This window comes from Xiphophorus hellerii, chromosome 1 (genome assembly GCF_003331165.1).
Source record: "Xiphophorus hellerii strain 12219 chromosome 1, Xiphophorus_hellerii-4.1, whole genome shotgun sequence".
Taxonomy (NCBI): Eukaryota; Metazoa; Chordata; class Actinopteri; order Cyprinodontiformes; family Poeciliidae; genus Xiphophorus; species Xiphophorus hellerii.
This window is the reverse complement of record NC_045672.1, coordinates 3,661,510-3,682,149: the sequence shown is the minus strand read 5'-3', so window position 1 is coordinate 3,682,149 and position 20,640 is coordinate 3,661,510. Positions and strand designations below refer to the sequence as shown.

The 20,640-nt window shown below is 37.1% G+C and overlaps 1 protein-coding gene and 1 long non-coding RNA gene across 4 annotated transcripts in view; one reads left to right on the top strand and one right to left on the bottom strand.

Moving 5' to 3' along the window:
* The window catches only part of LOC116720590 (uncharacterized), a 957,300-nt gene that overhangs the window by 196,728 nt on the left and 739,932 nt on the right, over positions 1–20,640 (bottom strand). The window lies entirely within an intron of this gene.
* On the top strand, positions 96–20,537 carry LOC116720355 (interleukin-17 receptor D). 3 transcript variants are annotated; one of them, XM_032563588.1, is made up of 12 exons: positions 96–368; positions 6,374–6,518; positions 7,107–7,265; positions 12,143–12,261; positions 13,512–13,635; positions 13,869–13,907; positions 13,995–14,140; positions 15,055–15,129; positions 16,662–16,719; positions 17,239–17,379; positions 17,467–17,639; positions 18,958–20,537. In XM_032563588.1, the coding sequence occupies exons 1-12, from the start codon at positions 246–248 to the stop codon at positions 19,498–19,500; spliced, it is 1,845 nt and encodes a 614-aa protein (XP_032419479.1). In that variant the 5' UTR covers positions 96–245; the 3' UTR covers positions 19,501–20,537. The 3 variants fall into 3 exon arrangements, with proteins under 3 accessions (XP_032419479.1, XP_032419471.1, XP_032419488.1); XM_032563580.1 differs by having other exon boundaries at positions 97–368; positions 17,236–17,379; XM_032563597.1 differs by having other exon boundaries at positions 100–368; positions 6,443–6,518; positions 17,236–17,379.

The following is a 20,640-nucleotide window of genomic DNA, read 5'->3' as shown; positions in this document are numbered from 1 at the left end:
CTGTGTCCGCATGAAAAAAAAATATGTATAACCGCCACTGGAGCTATCCTACGCAGCCACTGCTCCACCTATCCTACGCAGGCACTGCTCCACCTGTGGCCTCGGGGCACCACTCCCCTCCTTGCCGTTTTCCCTCCTCCTGGCTTCTTGTGCTTTCACAGCAACTGCCCTTAAAAGTCGGGCTTCCGACAGAGCTCCTTAGTGTTTTTGCCGCCTGTAAACGATGTCGTGGTTGTGGTAGCAGCATGTGGAGGTCGGCGCTAACTTTGTACCTGCTGCTGGTTGCGTCCCAGCCTTTGTGGGCTCAGACGGAAGTCCCGGTTTCAGCCGTCGCCCCTCAGAACTGCAGCCTGGAATGTATCCGACAGGTAGGGTTCGCCTGTCCGTGGAGGCTCGCTTCATGTGACGCTCTCCCCTGTAGCTGAGGAAAAGCATACAGCAGAAACACCGGCGCCGTTTGACTGTTTGGGGTTTGCAGTGTAAAATGAAGCCATACAAACGTCGAATATGAATAGTTGTACGACGCAAGGTCACGTTTCCAAATCGTACTCGTATGAAAAGCTTTATCTAGCTTGCAACGCATGACTGGTAACGGAGAATTTAACAGAAGAAAAAACTGTTTTCACTTGACCTAAACCAGCAGCTCTGATACAGAGGAAGACATTAAATAATCCAAAGAAAATTCAATTTACACAGTACTTTAACCACAGCGTGGGTCACTCGTTCTTTTTGTAGTAGTTTTACTACACCGTACTTTTATTTCAAGTAATATTATTACACAATTTATTGTCTAATGTTCTATCACCTGAGCCCTCTGTAGTATTTGGATATCAAAACGGAAATGAACAAGATTGTCACTGGACGTCCTTAATTAACTGTGTTCTAACATAATGTTTGTTACAATAATGTATGGGATTAGAGTGTAGACTTTTCAGGAAACAGATTAATACAATTTGGAATGAGGCTGAAACATAAAATGTGGAAAAAGTGAAGTGCCACGAGTATCATTACCTACTATATTATTTTCATAGTTTTATAACAAGAACAAATGAATTGGATACATTTGTTTGCTGTTTTGTAGTTATGTGATTTATTTGAATGAATCTTTTATTTTGGAGTTTAAAAAGAAAAACATGTTTAAAATCCCAGAATTTGCACATAAAATTATGTTTCTCCATCTGTCACACCAGTTTCTGAAACAGAATTTTTACAAATGACTTTTTCACTTTTACGTGTCTTTTCTTGACAGATTATTTTTACCTCAGTAAAAATATGTTAATGTCCTGCTGAGCTTACTTAAGTAAAATCTTTCAACCCACGTCATGTTTTCGTTTTAGGTAATATCTGACTTCCAAAGGTTTAAAGTGGTAAGTGTGCATAATCTCAAAGTTAGCAAGAAACGTTTGTTTCACATTAAATCTAGAAATAATCTCTAAAAGATTTTTCAAGATGCAAGAACATTGTTTGGAGGTAGAAAAAGTGGTTCAGATTTAGTCAAAGAAAAAAAAACAAAAACCTGATTTTTGTTCTACTTAAGCATACAGTGACGTTAGCGGTGATTGAAGCTTGTTTTGCTTCCTGCAGCCTCCCCCATTGTGTATTTTTGTATCAGGTTTGTCGAGATTTTTGGTGCTCATCAGCTCGCCTGCCAGAAGGAAGGTTAGAAGGTATGTATTTATGCTCGAGGCAAATACTTTTTGTTTTTACACAGTGGTGGGTTGGACAGCATGAAGGGAGAAGCACTCAGATTTATTGCTGCCAGAGCATGAAGTTTAAATCGTATGAATAGAAACTAATATATATGGTCGCAATTTTGGAAGCCCTTTAATAAAATGGAGTCTTTCCAAAACCGATGAAGAATTCAAAAGAAACCTTGCAGAAAATGAACGTATTGAAGGGATCATTTAACTTCATAAATTACTCGTTTAGTGAAAGATTTACACCTATTTAATAAAAATATAAGATTAATTATGTTTTTATTTTTATAAAAACTGACCCGCACCTAATATCTACCAACTAACTGTACTTTCTTTGTTGCAACAAAATTTAAAGATAAAGCTGCCCTGTGGAAATGTTCTCAAAATTTTGATTCTCCCCTTAACTAAATATTTTCTCTTACTTTGTATTCACTTTCAGATGGCCATCATAACTTCATTTTATTTATTCAAGTAAAAAGAAACATTTTCTGTAATTCAAGATGCCTTTGAGTTTTGGGGACTTTGTGGTTTGATATTTCTGGGGTGTTTTTTTTTTTTTTTTTTAAACCTTAGCAAATGTCTTCTTCAGTGTGTTTTATCATTTCCCTAGAGTAAGAGATTTATCTGTCGGACAATAATTACTCCTTATTTAGAATGAGCTAAATAGGAGAGAATTTAAAACAGTTCCATCCTGTTTGTACTGCATTGATAAATAAAAACATTGCAATGTGCCAAAAGTACGCTCCCAGTGCTCTTACAGAGATGACGATGCACAGATGTTTGGAAAACTAACACTACAAATTTTTGGTCCTTCTCCCAGCTTGGAAAATTTAAATTCCAACCAACGTAGTTTCAACAAAATTTGTTCACTTCTGTCTGATTTTGAATATCATGTTGCTCCTAATGAACTAAAATACTGAAAACAAACCAGGTCCTAACTGAAAGGTTTTAAATGGAAAAACATAAGACTCAACAAATTTATTATATTTTTTACTTTATTATTCAAATAGTCAAAACATTGTTGTTTTAAATAGTTAAAACACTGTATAATAATTTGTATTTAAAAAATTTCAGTCCAGAATCAGTCCCGGTTAAATAAATTTAAAACCTGCCAGTTCAGATTGCAGGTTGACATAAAAAATTTTTTTAAAAAAACACCTGATAATTGAACATGGCTGTGGACAAGTTTTATGGGAAACAAAATCACAAATATGACCTGATTTGGCAGTAAAGCATAAAATCTGACTTAAGGAGTGTTAAATATTTCACATGTATTCTAACAACTTGAAACCCTTTTTTTCCCAGTCATGTATATCAACTGTCTCAAGATGAATCATCGCAGCTTACTAGCAGGTTAACTAGCAGGTTAACTAGCTTTAGCAGTCTAAATATGGAAACAAGCCTAAATTTTTGATTTTTATAAAATCTTTCTCAACCTCAAACCTTATTAAAGCTATTAACTTTTACTAATGATGTATATATTCTTAATGAAATTTGCATAAACACGTGGGCTAACTGTTCTCTCTTGAATGCTGCGCACAATATGAGAATGTCCAACGGCTAACTGGACCAACATCTTTTTCTTACACTTCAATCTAAACGGAAAGCAAAAATACATTTCGCTTGTAATGTATTATGTTCATCTGTGAACATTGTTTAAGCAGGTTGATAAAAATGAGGAATGCTAAACTACTGTAAATACAAAGGTTGTACAATAGCAATTATAATAGCAATATAACTACAGTGGAATCTGATTAGTAATAGAAAACAAGTCAAACTTTTAATATTGCAGTTGGATGAAATTGTTCTGCATTGTTTTCATGACATGCTGAGCATCATTTCAGAAGAAGGACATATAAGGCAATAGAATGTTCTAATCATTAAGAAGGCTGTAGACTGAAGAAATGACCATTTGGTTGGAAGTCGAGGGTTAAATTGTATAATCGAAAGCAGATGAGCCTCAAAAAGAAAAGGGCTTAACCAGAAACTGCTGGGACTGAATGTGAACTGAATTAAATTAATGTTGTTCAATCACAAGAGAAACAAAAACATGGAAGCGTTGAGGCACCAACCTAATAAGTTCAGTACATCACTTTAAAGTGCCTTGTGAAGGTTTTAATAGCCCTTGAATTCCACATTTTGCCATGGTTAAACCACAGGCTTCGATCTACTTTGTTGGTCTGTTTTGGTCATGAACAAAGCAGGGAAAGGATCCATAACTCCATGTTTTCTTTTTATATAAAAGACGGGGTATAAATATCCAGGCTTTACTCTGCAGAACTACAAATTAAGGTCTTGGGGTTTGTCTCTACAGGCTTTTCACATCCAGAAACTGGATGTGAAAAGCTCTTCTTTAAGGCTCTCTTTCCTGGACTACCAGTTTAGACTGTTTGAAGCCAGACTTTTTCCAATTTTGCATGGTTGAGCAGTTCTCTGTGAGTTGGTTCTGAAAGCTTCAGATAAAGGTAATTTCTATCCTAAATTATCTTTCAGACTGGAAGCAGTACCAGATACATTGAGCTCTGAATGTATGCATTTGCCTTGTAACAAAGACAAATGGAACAGAGGTCAGTGGACCTTGCATTGTACTCTTAAGTTAAAAATTGTTGAACTTTGACTGCAGTCAATGATACCTGCATAGGCATCTGTGTTGATACCTATGCAGCCAAAACAGACAGCATAGCTTGACTTAGCAGATGTTTTAACTGTTGCTCATCGGTCCTATTTTCAGATGAATATAAAGTTTATATTTCATTGGGAGTCAAAAAACCAAAATCTGAAGGAAACATAAATAAATCCAGAATCCCAGAATCCACATTGCTCAAAGTCCAGAGTGAAATTTCCATGTTCAGTGATAGTTTGACCAATACCAGCATATCTGCTGGCATTGGTCCACTTGGTTTTCTGAATTCAACCACCTGGCAATTTTAGAGCACTTGATGCTTCCATCTGCTGCCAAGCTTTATGGAGATTTTGATTTCATTTTTCAACAAGACTTGGCACCTGCCCACACTGCCAAAGGTACCAAAAGCTGCTTCAGTGACCATGTTGGTTGTAGGGACCCGGAAACTCAACCACACACAGGAGAATGCAAAGGAAAAAACAAGTTTAATTTATTTTCAGATTCTGGTTGCTGTTCAGGATGAAGTCATCAAACAGCACTAAAGAGAAGGTAGAAGGCTGGTGATGCATGGATAAAGGAGGGTTGTCTTTTAAACGTTCAGCTTAACTGACCTGTAGAGCAGTGGACAGGTGGAGCAGAGGAACTGAGGGTAGGATGACAAGGAGGAACAGGCAACCAGGTTGAACAGGCTTCTGTGGAAGCAATGAAGATCTCCACAAGGAGATCCAAAAGGCAACACCCAGGGACTTTGACGGTAATCAGGCAGAGGTCATACACAGGAGGACAGAGAGAGCAAACTTAACTTGAGGGGCAGGCAATACAACACTGAAGGCTTGGAAGGAACAGCTGGATCTCTACTGGGTCATGGCTGTCAATAATCTGGCAAGGAGGTAAAGGCTGAGAGGTGTTTAAGTAGGGCGGGGCCCAGGTGGAGCAGGTAAGCAATCAGTCGTGGCAGGTGAGTTGAATGAGTGTTTAAACACAGCATAGACAGGACAGAACATGAATCACGACAGTTGGTACTGTGTTTGATTGGCCAGCAAACTGACTGCAGATACATTGTATCTGCATTGTTGGATGAAGGCTTGGAGAACCACAGGCTGATCCCCTTAATGCTGCTATACATGTTATAGCTCATGTTACTTTAGCTGTAATAATATATCACATTATTTTAGCGGCATTTGAAACAATTGCCACTTTTTCGGTTTGTTTGTGTTCTATATTTCTGTGTAAATACCATCAAACTTTGGTTCCAAGGTTATCGTATAGACTGTCAGTATAAACACAGTGGTTGCATGTGTGGTTCTTGGATTGTTTTCACTGAGAGCAAAAGTCCCAGGGGAGTAGAAGAACTCCCCTGGAAGGTGTAAACATCTCCTATTCCAGCTTTTTAGTTTACTACTGCTGCTGGCGAACTGGTCAGACTGAAAACAATCCAACTGTAATAATCACCTGTTTTAAGTTACGTTTTTGTTTTACTGTTAGCTCAGGGAAACAAATGGTCCTGCTTGTGGATGAAAAAGCCCAGTCTTCCTGTAGGTCTGCTTCCAATTTAAATCCCATCAAACCTTTTCACTGTTAATTAGATCTACTGGCTTTGTCAAAGCAGATATATGATGTAAAACACCATGCCTGTAGGTAGACCATGTGCAACAAGTTTGTGGTTGAATAAGCATGTCAAAGTTGAAAGGAAAAGAAGGAAATTGGAAGTTGGTAGGTTTCAATTTAAGGACCTTATACAATATTTGAACAAGATAAGTCTCCAGAACGGCTTTCTTTGTTCACCTTATTTTCTAAACAAAAACGCCAAAGTTTTGTTTGATGCAGTTAATATGATTGTTTCTCCTCAAGTTCATCACATGCTAGTATTTTCAAAGTCTGACTGAACCAACTTTGTAACGCTCTTGCAGATGGAAAGTATCAAAGCATACTGTCCTTAAAGTTTGAGAGCGGAGGCATAAAAGTGACGGGAAGTTGAGATTTTCCAGCTGAGCTCCATGAAGCAACTGGAGATTCATTATTGGCCTCTTGTTTTCTTTATGTTGGTCTGCAGACATTCGTTAGGAATTCAAAGAAAAAGGAAGTTGAAACTGAATCTGACCACAAACCTTCTGCTCTGCAGGGAAGACCTGAATGTGAATACTGCAGAGTAACCGGAGATGACATTAAGAAGAAAGTGGGTCTTGTCTCCAACCATGGTAAGTCACATTCAGCCTGGCGGCACACACTGAATGTTTGAATGCTTTTTTATTTATTTGGGTTCACATATTTTAATTCAATTTTAATTTAATGTATTCATTTTAAATTTTTATTTTATTTATTTCAAACAGACAAAAAGCAAAAACAAAAAAAAATAAAATGTAAAACAAATGATCATGCCCATCGGCATGCAATTTAACATTATTTGTTGGAAAATGAGCAGGCAGAAGATACAAGATCTTATTATTTCCTGCTCCTCTCATACTCATAACCTACACACGTTTAAATGTATTTAAATACTTAGTATTTAAGTTTACTGTGGATTTTCTCTGGACCATTAATCTCCATGCTGTAATGGTAGCCAGGAATATCGATTTACCGGTGAATTTACGTTCTAGACCAAAATGTCACATGCAGATGAAAGAAAGGTGATCAGTTTTAATAAAAATGACCAGAAAGTTGATACAAAAAAACGTCACTTTCCAAAAGCATGTTGCTACTAATTTGTTGTGCTATACCGTCACATTGTCACCCTGTAATTAAAATAATAATAATAATAATTTTGCCATATTATTGATCCTCCCCAGGCTGTATCCCATGGCCTTGCTTGGAGCTGCTCGGAGATGAAGACCCATCGATCTGTGAGCATTACGTCCAAGCACCGGACGATGTGAAGGTGGAGTTCGTACACGAGTCCAACCCTAAATCTGACACCGTCATCGTCTCCTGGAAGCCCAGCCACTACGGTATGTTCACTCACACTCTTCACCTAAAAACACCTTCTGAGGGGTAATGCTTTGTGAGTCATTTTGGGTAATTTTCTTTCTTGTTCTTTTAGCAAAGCTCAATAAAAAAAAAGGTAAAGCATTTCTCAAATGGAGGTTAATTTCCAGTTTTATATCATCATTAGGCTAAGTCAGGGGTCGGCAACCAATGGCTCCGGAGCCACGTGTGGCTCTTTCATCCTTCTGTTGTGGCTCCCAGTGACTTTGGGAAATAGAATATTTTATTAAAATTAAATCATTAAAAAATTATAAATTAAAATCATTTTAAAATAAATGTCTAAATCTGAAGATTATGGTAAACTTGTAACATTAAAACAAAAGTTTTGAACATTTTTAGCACCCAAAATATACGTCATGTCCCATCAATGTGCGACAGGCATTCCTGGCGAACCCCACGTCTGGCAGACCGCATTTTTTTAGCGCACTGATTTATTGACTTTTTGATCCTTGCCTGGAAGATACATCATGAATAAATCCAAGAAAAGGAAACATTCTGAAGATGGCAGAACATTTAATGCTACGTGGACAGATCATTTTGCTTTCACCGCTGATGAAACTGGTTCACCTTCTGCTTAATATGTGGCGACAGACTGGCAAACAACAAGAAGTCAAATGTTGAAAGACATTTCAAGAGCAAACACTCTGTCTTTGCTAAAAAATATCCCGAGGGAGAGGAGAGAAAAAAGGCCGTTTCGGAGCTGATGCGAAAGGCTGAAGCGTACGGAGCCCCCTAGGGGACATGGGGAAGTTTTTTCTTTTGCGTTCCCTCGCAAAACTTTTGCGTTCCCTCGCAATACTGTACTGGTCAGTTATGCAGCATAATTGAATTCTGTAAGCCTTTTTTACGGTGGGCGCCGTACTTTCTGCTTTAATATAAGGTTATGTGAGGTTTTTCCATGAATGTTAGTATCTTTTTGTGAAATATCTGAAGTTTTATATCTTTCTTTAGGATAGAAAGGCACCACAAACCTACGATACAAACAGAAACCTTCCGTAAGTAGGAAAGAAAAAAAACACATTATAATTTGGACTATTGCTGAGTTATTATCGCGGGTAATAAATCATCTGACAGTTTTGATTGTGTCTCTGTTGTGTTCTAGTCTGAATGGTTTAAAGAGCTGCTTTCAGTGCCGCTCCATCTTAGCCTTAACAGACATAAACATGCAGTAAAAAAATCGATTTTCAATCAGTGTTTTGCACCAAACAGTTAATAATAATAAATAAGTTTTCACTGAGGCTCTGTAAGAGCCATATACATGAAATAAATAATTATTGATATGACAGGAGCAGGCGACTTTGACACTTAGGTGTGTCGACGTGGGAGTGACGTCACCAGGTATGAATGGGAAGGATACTGGCTTTGTGTGTATTAGGAAGCGGTGAGCGGGGCGGTCAGTCCTTGCAAAGTTTGGAGCATAATCATCAAAATGGAATAAATCGATAATTGTGACAGAACAAAGAAAAGGTTTGGAGTTGATTGATACACGGACAGATGAGATTCCCCTAGTTAATCCAGAGTTAATCCCTTTACCATCATTAGTTTGTCGTGTTTTTAATAATAAAAACTTGTTAATAGTAAAAACTGTTTGGTGCAAAACACTGATTGAAAATCGATTTATTTTTTTCCTGCATGTTTATGTCTGTTAAGGCGAAGATGGAGCGGCACTGAAAGCAGCTCTTTAAACCATTCAGACTAGAACACAACAGAGACACAATCAAAACTGTCAGATGATTTATTACCCGCGATAATAACTCAGAAATAGTCCAAATTATAACGTATTTTTATTTCTTTCCTTCTTACGGAAGGTTTCTGTTTATATCGTAGGTTTGTGGTGCCTTTCTATCCTAAAGAAAGATATAAAACTTCAGATATTTCACAAAAAGATACTAACATTTATGGAAAAACCTCACATAACCATTAAAGCAGAAAATACGGCGCCCACCGTAAGAAAGGCTTACAGTATTCAATTATGCTGCATAACTGACCAGTACAGTATTGTGAGGGAACGCAAAAGTTTTGCGAGGGAACGCAAAAGAAAAAACTTCCCCATGTCCCCTAGGGGGCTCCGTACTACGGGACACAGAAGCAGACTGCGCATTTTTTGGTTTGCTTGGTTCGTTCAGTGCCGGTGGATAATATTTGGATAAGTTTTGATTTTTATCTCCTGAATAAGAGGAGGACAGGTGACTGCATTCTGTTTCTATTTTTCCTTCAGTGCGGGTTGGGTAAGTTTCGATTTTTATTTCTTAAATACAAAGACCCAAATAGGGTATTTTGTTTGAAATTGAGCATCAACAAAGTGTAAAATGCGTTTTGTTACATGCAGAAATAAAATTTTGTGTTCTCTGCAGCAGTTCGTTGATTTCATAAACGCAACATAGTATCGATTTTTGTACATAGCATATACTGTAGGATTTATATATATGACGTCAAAATGGGTTGTGGCTCCAAGTGCTCTCTTTTTATTGGGAGGCGGTCCCAAATGGCTCTTTGAGTAGAAAAGGTTGCCGACCCCTGGGCTAAGTGCTAGTTCAGACTTCTTCTCTGTCAGTCTCCATTTTAATGCTTGATTTGAACAAATCTGCAAAGCGTGCCAACTTGGAGAGCTTGTCATAAAACCAGGCGCCCGTCCAGATGAGTAGTAACTTTAAGCTCTTCCAAACAAGAACAGGAGAAAAAGGTTTCCTATAAAACAGTTTTGCTGCCTAAAGGAGAGTTGTTAAACTAGGAGGTGTTGTAACTCTGTAGCAAACAAGACATTCCTCTTAAATGTCTTGCTTTTATTTTAGAGCAACTTACAAAAGTGTTTATGCAGTTTGAACGTTTCCTAACTTGTTGTATTACAGCTACAGACTTTACTGAGTTTCACTGAGATTTTTTTGTGCCATGAAATTGTGTAGAAAACAAAGCAAAAAAAAAAAAAAAAAGAACCATTACATTCCAGCAGCAAAATAAGGAGAAGTAATAAAAAGTTATTATCAGGACTAGAGTTAATCTATTATATATATAACAATATATATAATAATATATATTATTATATTATAATATAATATAATAATAATAATAATAATAATAATCATTATTATTATTATTATTTGGCCAAACAAATGTGTAACTTCAAAACAGAGTTTGTTTTTCTTCTTTCATAAACAATCACTAGAAAAAAATTATACATATATAAACATATAGAAAATCAGACAATACGTGTGTTAAAGAAAATATAAAATAGATAAATATAAACTAATTTTGGACAGCAAAACATCAGTCTGAAATCAGCTACAGAGTGTATCTCAAAATACTTAAAACCACAAAATGAAACAAACTGCTGTGGTTCAGCAGAACATTTGCTTTACAGGATGTTACAAAGTGTTTCCCCTCTCAAGTTGTCTTTAATAATAGAAATAAACCCTTAGTTTCACCATAAGAACTGGGAATGTATTCACACAAAACAACACAGTGGAAGCTAAAAGACCAGATTCTTACAGCATTACATTTAAAACTTAAAATATCGATTAGAATCCTAAAAACAACTGTAGTTTTACTATGTGATAAAACAAATACACAGTTTTATTTTCTCAATATCGAAAACATACTTATTTACAAACAAACTTATTTACAAACTAAGCATACCTCGTGCCTCTTGGCTAATAATTAATAATTGTTGTCTTTAAGATGTTGTTCATTAACTCATAAACCAGAAGTTTTCTTTTCAGAATAAAGGCAACAAACCTAAAAGTGTAAGTTTATCATAGATAAAACAGATAAAGTAAAAGCAATAAGCGCTAAACAAATAAAGAACTTTAATTGGGGATTATTTACACATTATGTATAAAACTAAGAGTCTTGTTTTAATATAAAATGAAATCCTCCTTTTAAAAAGGCTCAACGCCAAAATATGTCATAAAAACAACAAAAGCTAAAGGCTTGTGCACACTCACGTTCTCACTAAAACCAGGAAGATAGAGACAATAACACCAGTTTTAAAGTCCCTCCACTGGCTCCCTGTAGCTCAAAGAATAAACTTTAAAATCCTGTTAGTTTATAAATCACTGAACGGCTTAGCACCACAATACATTAAAGATCTGCTGTTGTTGTATCAACCTTCCAGACCTCTCAGGTCTTCCAGTTCTGGTTCTGCTCTGCATCCCCAGAACCAGAACCAAACGAGGAGAAGCAGCTTTCAGCTTCTATGCACCACAAATTTGGAACAAACTTCCAGAAAACTGTATAACAGCTGAAACACTGACTTCTTTTAAATCTAGACTAAAAACCCACTTGTATTTAAAACGTAATCTATTACACATTTAATGATGGAACTTGACTTAATGTCGTGTTTTGATTGTTGATTCTATGTTGCATTGTTTTCTGTGTTGCCTTGCTGCTGAAATGTGCTATACAAATAAAATTAGATTTGATTTAATAATGGTCAAGAACTTTGTTCATTTTAATTTCTTCCATCTGTCACAGACATCTGTATTGAAGTAATGACCTTCGGTCAGTGTTTTGATTTTTAGCTTTTATGTTCCCGCAACTGCGACCGCCGGCGTTATCGTAAACAAGACGACATAACACCCCTAATCCAGATGTGTTGTTGTGGATATGAGTTACCTTGATACTCTCTAAAGACTTCCTGAAAAACAAGAACTAAACATTTGTCATTTACTCCCAGCAGGCAATGACAGAATCTTGGGTACAACTGAACTGTATTTATCGCACACCTGTGACACAGAGACTGTTTATCAAATATTGCTGTCTGCATATAGCATCATTATGTTAATGTTATTAATTATGTTTAATAAGGATGTTTTCTTGCTGTTTTGTTTTGTGCTTTCTGCAGGAATTGCCTTCTTGCGAGGCTTTCAAGTGTCTGTGCAGGCATTGGGAGGGACTGCTGTTGCCTGCCAGCTGTTGCTCTTCAGCCGTAACGTCTCCCTCTCTGCTGCTCATGCTCAAACGGTATAACAGGCGGCATTCCCTTTGTTTCTCTTCAAACCGTCCAGCTGGTTTGCACAATGAAAGCTCACACTGATTTATGCAAAAGGCTACTTTTACTTTAGCTTTTACAGAAAGAGAAAAGTGGAAGATTTATGACAAATCACTTTTTAAGATTTTTGAGTGTTGATGCTTAGGGACTGATTGATGACTTGACTGGGAGTTGGAGAAAATCTCTGAGGATAAAACAATGTAAAAGTTTCAGTTTTGAGTTTAAAAAAAGTTTTTCATTTACTGTTTTTTAAAAATCCACCTGAGCCTCTCCAAAACATTAATATTATTTTGAGTCAGAAAAAAAACATATTGGTGAAATTAAAGAATTACTTTACGCTGAAACCTGCCTGGGCATTTCATTCTTAACTGTAAATATCATTCAGCATTTTCATATCGGCTGGTTTAATTCCCATTCGTAGCTCATTGAGACAAATTTCAAAATTTTAAATCAAATTTTTAATCGTTTAGTTTTTAGCTGCCACTTTTCTACCTATCTAGCACCTAGTTTGCTGAGCAAATGCTAGTAGCTTGTATATTGACCCTTTGCTACTGCGTCAGCCAATCGGGTTGTGGCACTTTGATGGACGTCAGAAGTGAGGGACGGGTGTATTGACTGTGATTGTTTTTCCAAATTCCTCTTCAAAGCATCAAGCTGGTTTGTCCAACTTGGACTTAGCTAGCCTAGAAACCGCCCCATGTCTTCTCCCTCCTGATGTGTTTGTTGTTTGATTAAATCGCTGACTTTGCTTGAATTCACGCCACATTATTTTTATCACTATATCATAAACAGCACTGCCCCTGGAGCAGACTTGAAAGCATACAAAGTCTAGATGTTGAACAGTTTTTTCATACATGATGGTGGGGCGTTTTCTAATGATTAGGTACATGACGGTACCTAATCATTAGTAACCATCGTACATGATGGTTGCTAATGATTAGGTACAGATCTAACCCTTAGATGAAGTATGTAAACATTAGTCTTCTTTGCTGCAAATCTGAGAATACACCAAGAGCTGCCAGTCATTACGGTTGATGGCTGCTTTCCATCTCTGTCTTCTTTCATCGTCAAAAGGTTTATAATAAACTGAGAAGTTTGGTTTGCATCATTATTCAGTCAGCAAAGCCAATAAGCCTGGGCACAATACAGTCATTCCAATATTTTTAAACGAGTCCCGTTGTGCTGGATTTAAAAAATATATACGTATATATTATTTTTACAGTTCTACAAGTCGGACCCATTTCCCGGCCTCTCCTTGGGATCCCAGTATGCCGTTACTGTCATGGCTTTGCCGGTTCCTGAGCAGTGGGACAAGTTTTACCAAAGTTTCTACTTCAACACTCGCTGTAAGAAGCTGTAGGCTTGGTATTCTGTCACAATGTGAAACCTCGACGCACACAGATGAGGACCTAACTAGTTGCTTCGTAGCAACATTTATTGTTGTTTGTTTATTATTTATTGAGTAAATCCATTTTAGATTGTATCAGTCATGACTTCTCATCTTGTGTGTGCTCACAAAACTTAGCCCTCCTCTTTCTATATTGGGTTAGGTATATTTACAAGTTCTCTGTCTTTCCAGCATGTGCCGAGAAGAACGGTTTGGAGCAGTGTAAGCAAGGTAAGAAACACAAGTTATTGTAACCTGAGAGGAACATTTCCTCTTAAGATCAACTCTGCATTTAAGTATTTTGTGAAATGGTTGCAGACTGGTACCCGCAGCACATTAAGGTCCAGCAGGACGGCTCGGTTGTCATTGTGACTTTTAACTTGGCTCCACCAATCATGGGGATCAGAAGGTACTTCTGTCTTTGCCGTGGAGACGGAGAAGTGAAATACACAGACATAATTCTGGTGAGTGTGTTTCATTTTTCTTTTCAATTTGTAATAATTTGGCTTTAGTTTTAACCCAGTTTTAAAGAATGAACATCCTTTCACTCCTAACGCTCTTACTTGCCCTTTCACTAAAAATTAACAACAGCACCCCCAAGTGGTCACACGAGGTAAATGCTGGGTGGGTGTTTGGCCCAATTTTCAATCAGTTCTTTTCTCAGAGGGGGAAAAATACAGATCCTTTTTGTGACTGATGTTGCGTGACTTGGATTCTGTTTGTAATATTTAATTTTTTAAATTATATTTGAAAAAGGTTTCTGCAGACTTAGATGCCCTGTTTTCACTTACACAGGCTGTAATTCCATCTCCAGGCTGCCCCCTAGTGTTTAGGAAATGCATTTATATTTGGTTGGACAAAACATTCCCTTAGCTAATTTTATAGAACAAGTGGAAGAAAGTACACCAACATATTCACAACAATGCAAGTATATATAATTGTCCTAATTTGGAAAGATAACTTAAAAGATGCTGTTGCATTGTTTCATTGTAAAACAAAATGCAATAGTTTTATTTTATTTTTTGGAGAGGATGACTTTTTCAACAAATGTATATATTATGGAAGGATTTATTAAGAATTAGAACAAATAGATTACGTTTTTTCAAATATAGGGCAGTATTTGTCGTTAAATGTTGCCCCCAAAATGAATAAACATATGTAAAGATAAGATTAATTTTTTTTTCTCTTCCTTCCTGTTTCTAGTCTTGCGAAGTCGATGTGACTTGTTGAATTTTTTTTAACATCCTTCCCCAGGACAATCCTCAGATATTCTGGGCCTGTGCATTGTGTTTGCATTAGTTGGTCTGTTTTATTTTTGATGCTTTGAATATGTATAATAAATGGAGGAAAAACAAAACACTGTTGTGATTTTTCTTAGGATTCCTTAGAAAACAAAACCCACCACAGTTTTCAGCTGAGTGACCTTCATGAAGGAACCAACTACACCTGCGATGTAAGACTCTGCTGATTTTTGACATTTAAAAAAAAATTATTATTGTTACAGCAGCAACATTAATCCATTTACTATTTCAGATAATTCCAGGTATTGTTAACAGACAAGAGTTTGTACCCTAGCCAGTGTCATGTAATGTCTGTCATGTTCAGGCTGGATGAAAAACCTTTGTACCCCTGAAGTTTTGGGTTTTTTTTGCTGGTGTCTATCTCCAGCTAACATTTCGGGCGAGATGCGGGGTCACCCTGGACAGGTCGCCAGTCTGTCGCAGGGCAACACACACATGCACACACACACTCACACCTGGGGAGAATTTAGAGAGACCAATTAACCTGACAGTCATGTTTTTGGACTGTGGGAGGAAGCTGGAGAACCCAGAGAGAACCCACGCATGCACAGGGAGAACATGCAAACTCCACGCAGAAAGACCCCATGACCTTCTTGCTGCAGGGCAACAGCTCTACCAGCTGCGCCACTGTGCAGCCCAGACTGAATAATAAAAAAGGAAGAAAAGAAATCTTGCAATTTAGACAAATATTTATTTTCTTACTTATAAAAGGATTTGAATCATACGAAACCCCCTAAGGGACATTTAGGTTGTTTTTTTTTTCTTTTGCATTCCCTCGCAAAACTTTTGCATTGTCTCGAAATAATGTACTGATTAGAACATGCAGCATAATTGAATACTGTAAGCCTATCTGACGGTGGTCATTCTACTTTCTGCTTTAATATAAGGTCTTTTCATATATGTTAATATCTTGTTGTGAAATATCTGAAGTTTTATATATCTTTTTTTTGGATAGAAATGCACCACAAACCTATGATTTAAACAGAAACTTTCTGTAAGTAGGAAAGAAAGAAAGAAATACATTTAAACTCTTTGGACTATTTCTGAGCTTTTATCGCAAGATAATGAAAACCTGTCAGATGAGACAGTTTTGATTGTGTCTCTTTTGTGTTGGTCTGAATGGTTTAAAGAGCCGTTTTTATGTACAGTTCCATCACAACTTTACACAAACAGACATAACAATGCATTAAATAAATCGATTTTCAATCTTTTTTTTTTGCACCAAAGAGTTAATAATATTTTTTTTTTTACTGAGGATCTTTAAATGTGTATACATTTTAAATTTTAAATTGACAATTGTGACTACATACAAAATAGACCAGCAATTACATTAAGCATATAATGCAAAATACATTTCCCCCCCCCCCATGTCCCATTGGGGGCTCTGTGGAATCATTTGTTTATATGCATTTTTATGTATTTCTAATTGTGTATAAAAAACTTAAGTAACAAATCAAAAATCTGTAGAATGTGGTGATTTGTTTCTTTCCGATTAATGCATTAATTGCCAGACTAATTGATAGATTAATCAGTAGCAAAAACAACTGCCCTAGTCATGTGATCAAATGTAAGCACACAGCAAAATGCTGAATAGTGGGAAGAATCAGACTGATCGCTGCTCCTGTTTTCAGATTTTGAAACCTGAAATGAACATTAATGCTAAACTTTCTTGATTCCGTCACAGATTGCTGCTAAGGAAGTAGACGCAGTAAGAAAGCGCTTCAAGATTTCTTTCCAGAAAGGTACGGAAGGTTTTAAGGAACCTTCAGTTCTAAATTGTCAGATGTGCTCAGGCTCTAGGAGTTTTAACAAGGCAGAGTGGTGAAGTATTACCAAGTCAGTATGTGGGAATCAAAAGGCCCACACTTAAAAAAGCAGGTCGATGCAACATTTTACAACTATTTGTAAATATTTTTAATATTGTATTATTGTCACAGTTTTTTAACTGGGGTGTGTACATTTTTTAGATCAATTGTATATACAAAAAGATCTAAAATTACATAAGTTGTGCTTATTAAGGCTGATCAGTGCTAATAATTGACTGGCAGACTTGATTGTAAAACGGTACTTTAGTCTTCCTAATAAGAGTGGAGTTAATCCTGTAAAGTATACATGCATTTAAAAAGTCTCACTTTCACATTTTAATAACTTTTTTTTTTATTCTCTTCTTCTTATTGTTCTGAAATTTGAACGGTCCTGAGTAAAGTGTTTTTAGAAAACATGGACATTAACTTCCCTATTTAAACTTCCTCCATCAGCAGAGATTCTTCCCTCTACTCCTCCATCCTTGGATGTGGTGTTAGCTGTGTGTCTGGCTGTGGTCGCTGTCTTTGGAGTCCTACTCGCTGCTCTCATGTGTTGGAGGTCAAAGGTGTACAGGAAGAAACTCGATGCAAACCCAGGTGCAAATAACATGCTAACTGAACCATGCAAAAACAAACTTTGGCTTGACACAAATGTGTAACATGTTATTTTTGTTTGTCATCCAGAAATCGACACCCTGTATGAAGAGCAAGACACCCTAAAACAACCGGTGGTGTTGCCTGGAAACAGGGCGACCCCACCGCGTCTACTGATATGCTACAGCGGATATGACGGAGCAGCTCATGTCAAAGCCGTCATGAAGTTGGGAGCCTTCATACAGCAGCACATGGCGACCCGGGTAATCTTTGCACACACTCGCCTACACACACACACACACCCACACACAAACCCAAGTGCTTAGATTCAGATGTTTTTCAGATACATTACATTAGGCTGCAGTTGCCACAAAATACAACTTGTATTAACTTGCACTGTGTACTTTTCAGTGATGTTGTATTTCTTCTTGTTACATATAGATATATTGCTAGTTGCTATGGTTTGTTTTTCTCTCTCTTTCTGCAGGTGTAGAAACAGACTTCTAAGCTGCTGGCTTCTTTCTCTCCTCTGCTCTCATCTCCTTTTTTAAACATTTTCTACACTTTCCTCCCTTACTAGTTTCCCCCTTTCTTTTCCATTTAAAAGAATCAAAAGGACTTTCTAAAACTTTGCTATATATATATATCAAGTGGAGCATCATAGCAAAAGCTGTAATGCTCCACTTGTGAAGATAAATGTGTTGGATCTCACCTTGGCACTGACAAAACAATTCTTAGTAGGGGTGGGCGATATGGACTTATAATTTTATCGCAATATTTTGTGCTACTGTTGTGATAACGATGAAGATTTTGATTTTTATTAGTATTCATTACTTGTTTGTTAGGTAACTGTATGGCTGTGATTGCATAGCATAGCATTCATAGCACCCCAAACACAAATATTGTTGTTGGAAAACATTTCCATGTGAAACGGGTTCTTCAGTACGCCGCTTACTTGAAAAAGTAGGATTTATATCATTAAGCTTTACAAATTAACTGCATTCAATCATATTTTTAAATGTACTCATATTTATTGGCATTCTTTTGGAGCAAACAGTGGAGAAAATAGCAAAAAAAAAATATGATCTCCGATCATACTGTCAGTTTTTTTTATTTACCACCAATAGCTGAAATTTACCAAGACAACAATAAATCAAAATTCTTATCTTGATAAGTTTTTCACGATAAAATGATAAACAATATGATAAATGCCCACCCCTAATTCTGAGTGTCACACTGTCAAACAGGACATGTTGCAAACATTAAAACATGTCCACTCTTTGAATCTTGTCTGTATTATGTATAACTCCAGCAAAATGTTGTCTATTTCATTAAGTGGAAGGTTGTACTCTGTTCCATTCAGACAAAGATATGACCTTCTAGAAACAGTGTTTTGGTTAAATACCTGCGTCAAACATTTTGAGTCTTGGAAATGCAAAACTGAGAGGCATTCCCTAAAGAAATATTGGTCAAACCCCCAAAAATACACCATAGTTTGGGGTTGCCATGCAACAAAATTTAGGAAAACCGTAACTGCTATGAATATTTTTGCAAGGTGCTTGAATACACATGTCTTCACAGGTGTGTCTGGACCTTTGGGACTATCTGAGCATTGCCGAGGAGGGAGTTATGGCCTGGTACTGTCGGCAGATCCGGGAGAACGACTTTGTTCTGGTGATCTGTTCTCCGGGACTCAGGCAGAGATACGATCCGGAAGTGACTCACGACAACAGCGTGGATTTAATGTCGAACTCCTGCAGTTGTGAAGCCATCGTCCAACTTATCGGCGAGGAGGTGGGACGGGCCAAGGCTCGGGGAGAAGACATGTCTAAGTACATGGCGGCTGTTTTCAAGTACTGCAAGGAAACGGACATCCCCACTGAGCTGAGGCTGGCAGCTCACTACACGGTACCGCGCGACCTGCCGCTGCTCTTCTCACACCTGCACGGAGTGGCCCTGCACAGACCCGGCAGTTACCTGAAGATAAACAACATCACAGAGGAAAGTTACACCGGCGTCCCAACGGGAGCTGCTCTGCAGCTGGCGATCCAGGAGGCAGGGACGGCACTGAACGGAGAGCAGCAGCAGATGGAGGAGCTGAGCTATGATAGAGTGGATGCCTGAACATAATCGCAGTGGGGAAAAATGTACATTATCATTTTGTAGTAAATAGGTGTTATAAAGGCTGGAAATTCACACCAGATATCAGTAACAACTCAAGTGAGAAGTTCAAGGCATCTCTTGTATGGCAAAGCTAGTTGCCATACAACTGAGGCAGCAGTGGAAGTAATAAATACCGCCACCTGCAGGTGTAAGTTAGAAGTCACTTAAACCCAATGGGTTTTTTTAAACGTTTTTTTTTTTTGCTGAAAACTCACAATTTTGCAGTAGCGTGAAAAAAATAGAGGCGATCTGTTGATTTTGCATAAATTTCCATAATCACAGAATTTCAAAAAACTGGAGGGACTGAGTAATGTTAACTGATGTTTGGCAAATTTTGGATGGTTTCTCAGCTTTCTGTGCCTTTTTGTAGTTTGTTTTCCCGTCATTTCACTTTTTTACACATAACTAATTTCCTGTGCTCATTTATTTTGATTTCCTGTTATGTGGGGATCTCTTGGGTTTTTACTGATACATGGAGTGAATTTCATATCAATAGCCTCATGAGAAACATAGTTACTGAAAACAACTCAATATCTTTCCCCACTAATTATTATGCATACATTATATTCCAGTTGGACCTCAGATACACACAATTTTGCACTATGACTTATAACTTTATGCATGCAGTAACATACAGGAACACAATATAAGTACTGACACCGCTATGTAAAAACTGTGTAATGTTTTATAAAATGCTGCTATAATTTGAAACACTTTGAAAATAAGTGTTACCTATGGATCTAAAAAAAGTTTTTTTTAGATCCCCAGGTCAGTGTTTACAGTGTTTACATTTATGCTTTATTTATCCTTGTGCTAATCTCAAATTGTCCAAGAATGAATGAATGAAATAATCTATCGTTTCCTTTCCCATTTTGAGAACATTTTCAGTTGAATGGAAGGTTTATGTGTAAATTGTAAATTATTGCATCATCGAAATATTTTTGTAAAACATATTTTTACTACTTACTAAATTTATAATAAACAATAGTTGGAACCAAGTTTGCCTTTCATTAAAGTCAAGTTTTGATGCCCATGCTGTGATTCTGTCTGACAGACTTTTGAAATATAGCAAAAAGTGATTTAATATCAGCAGACAACAAT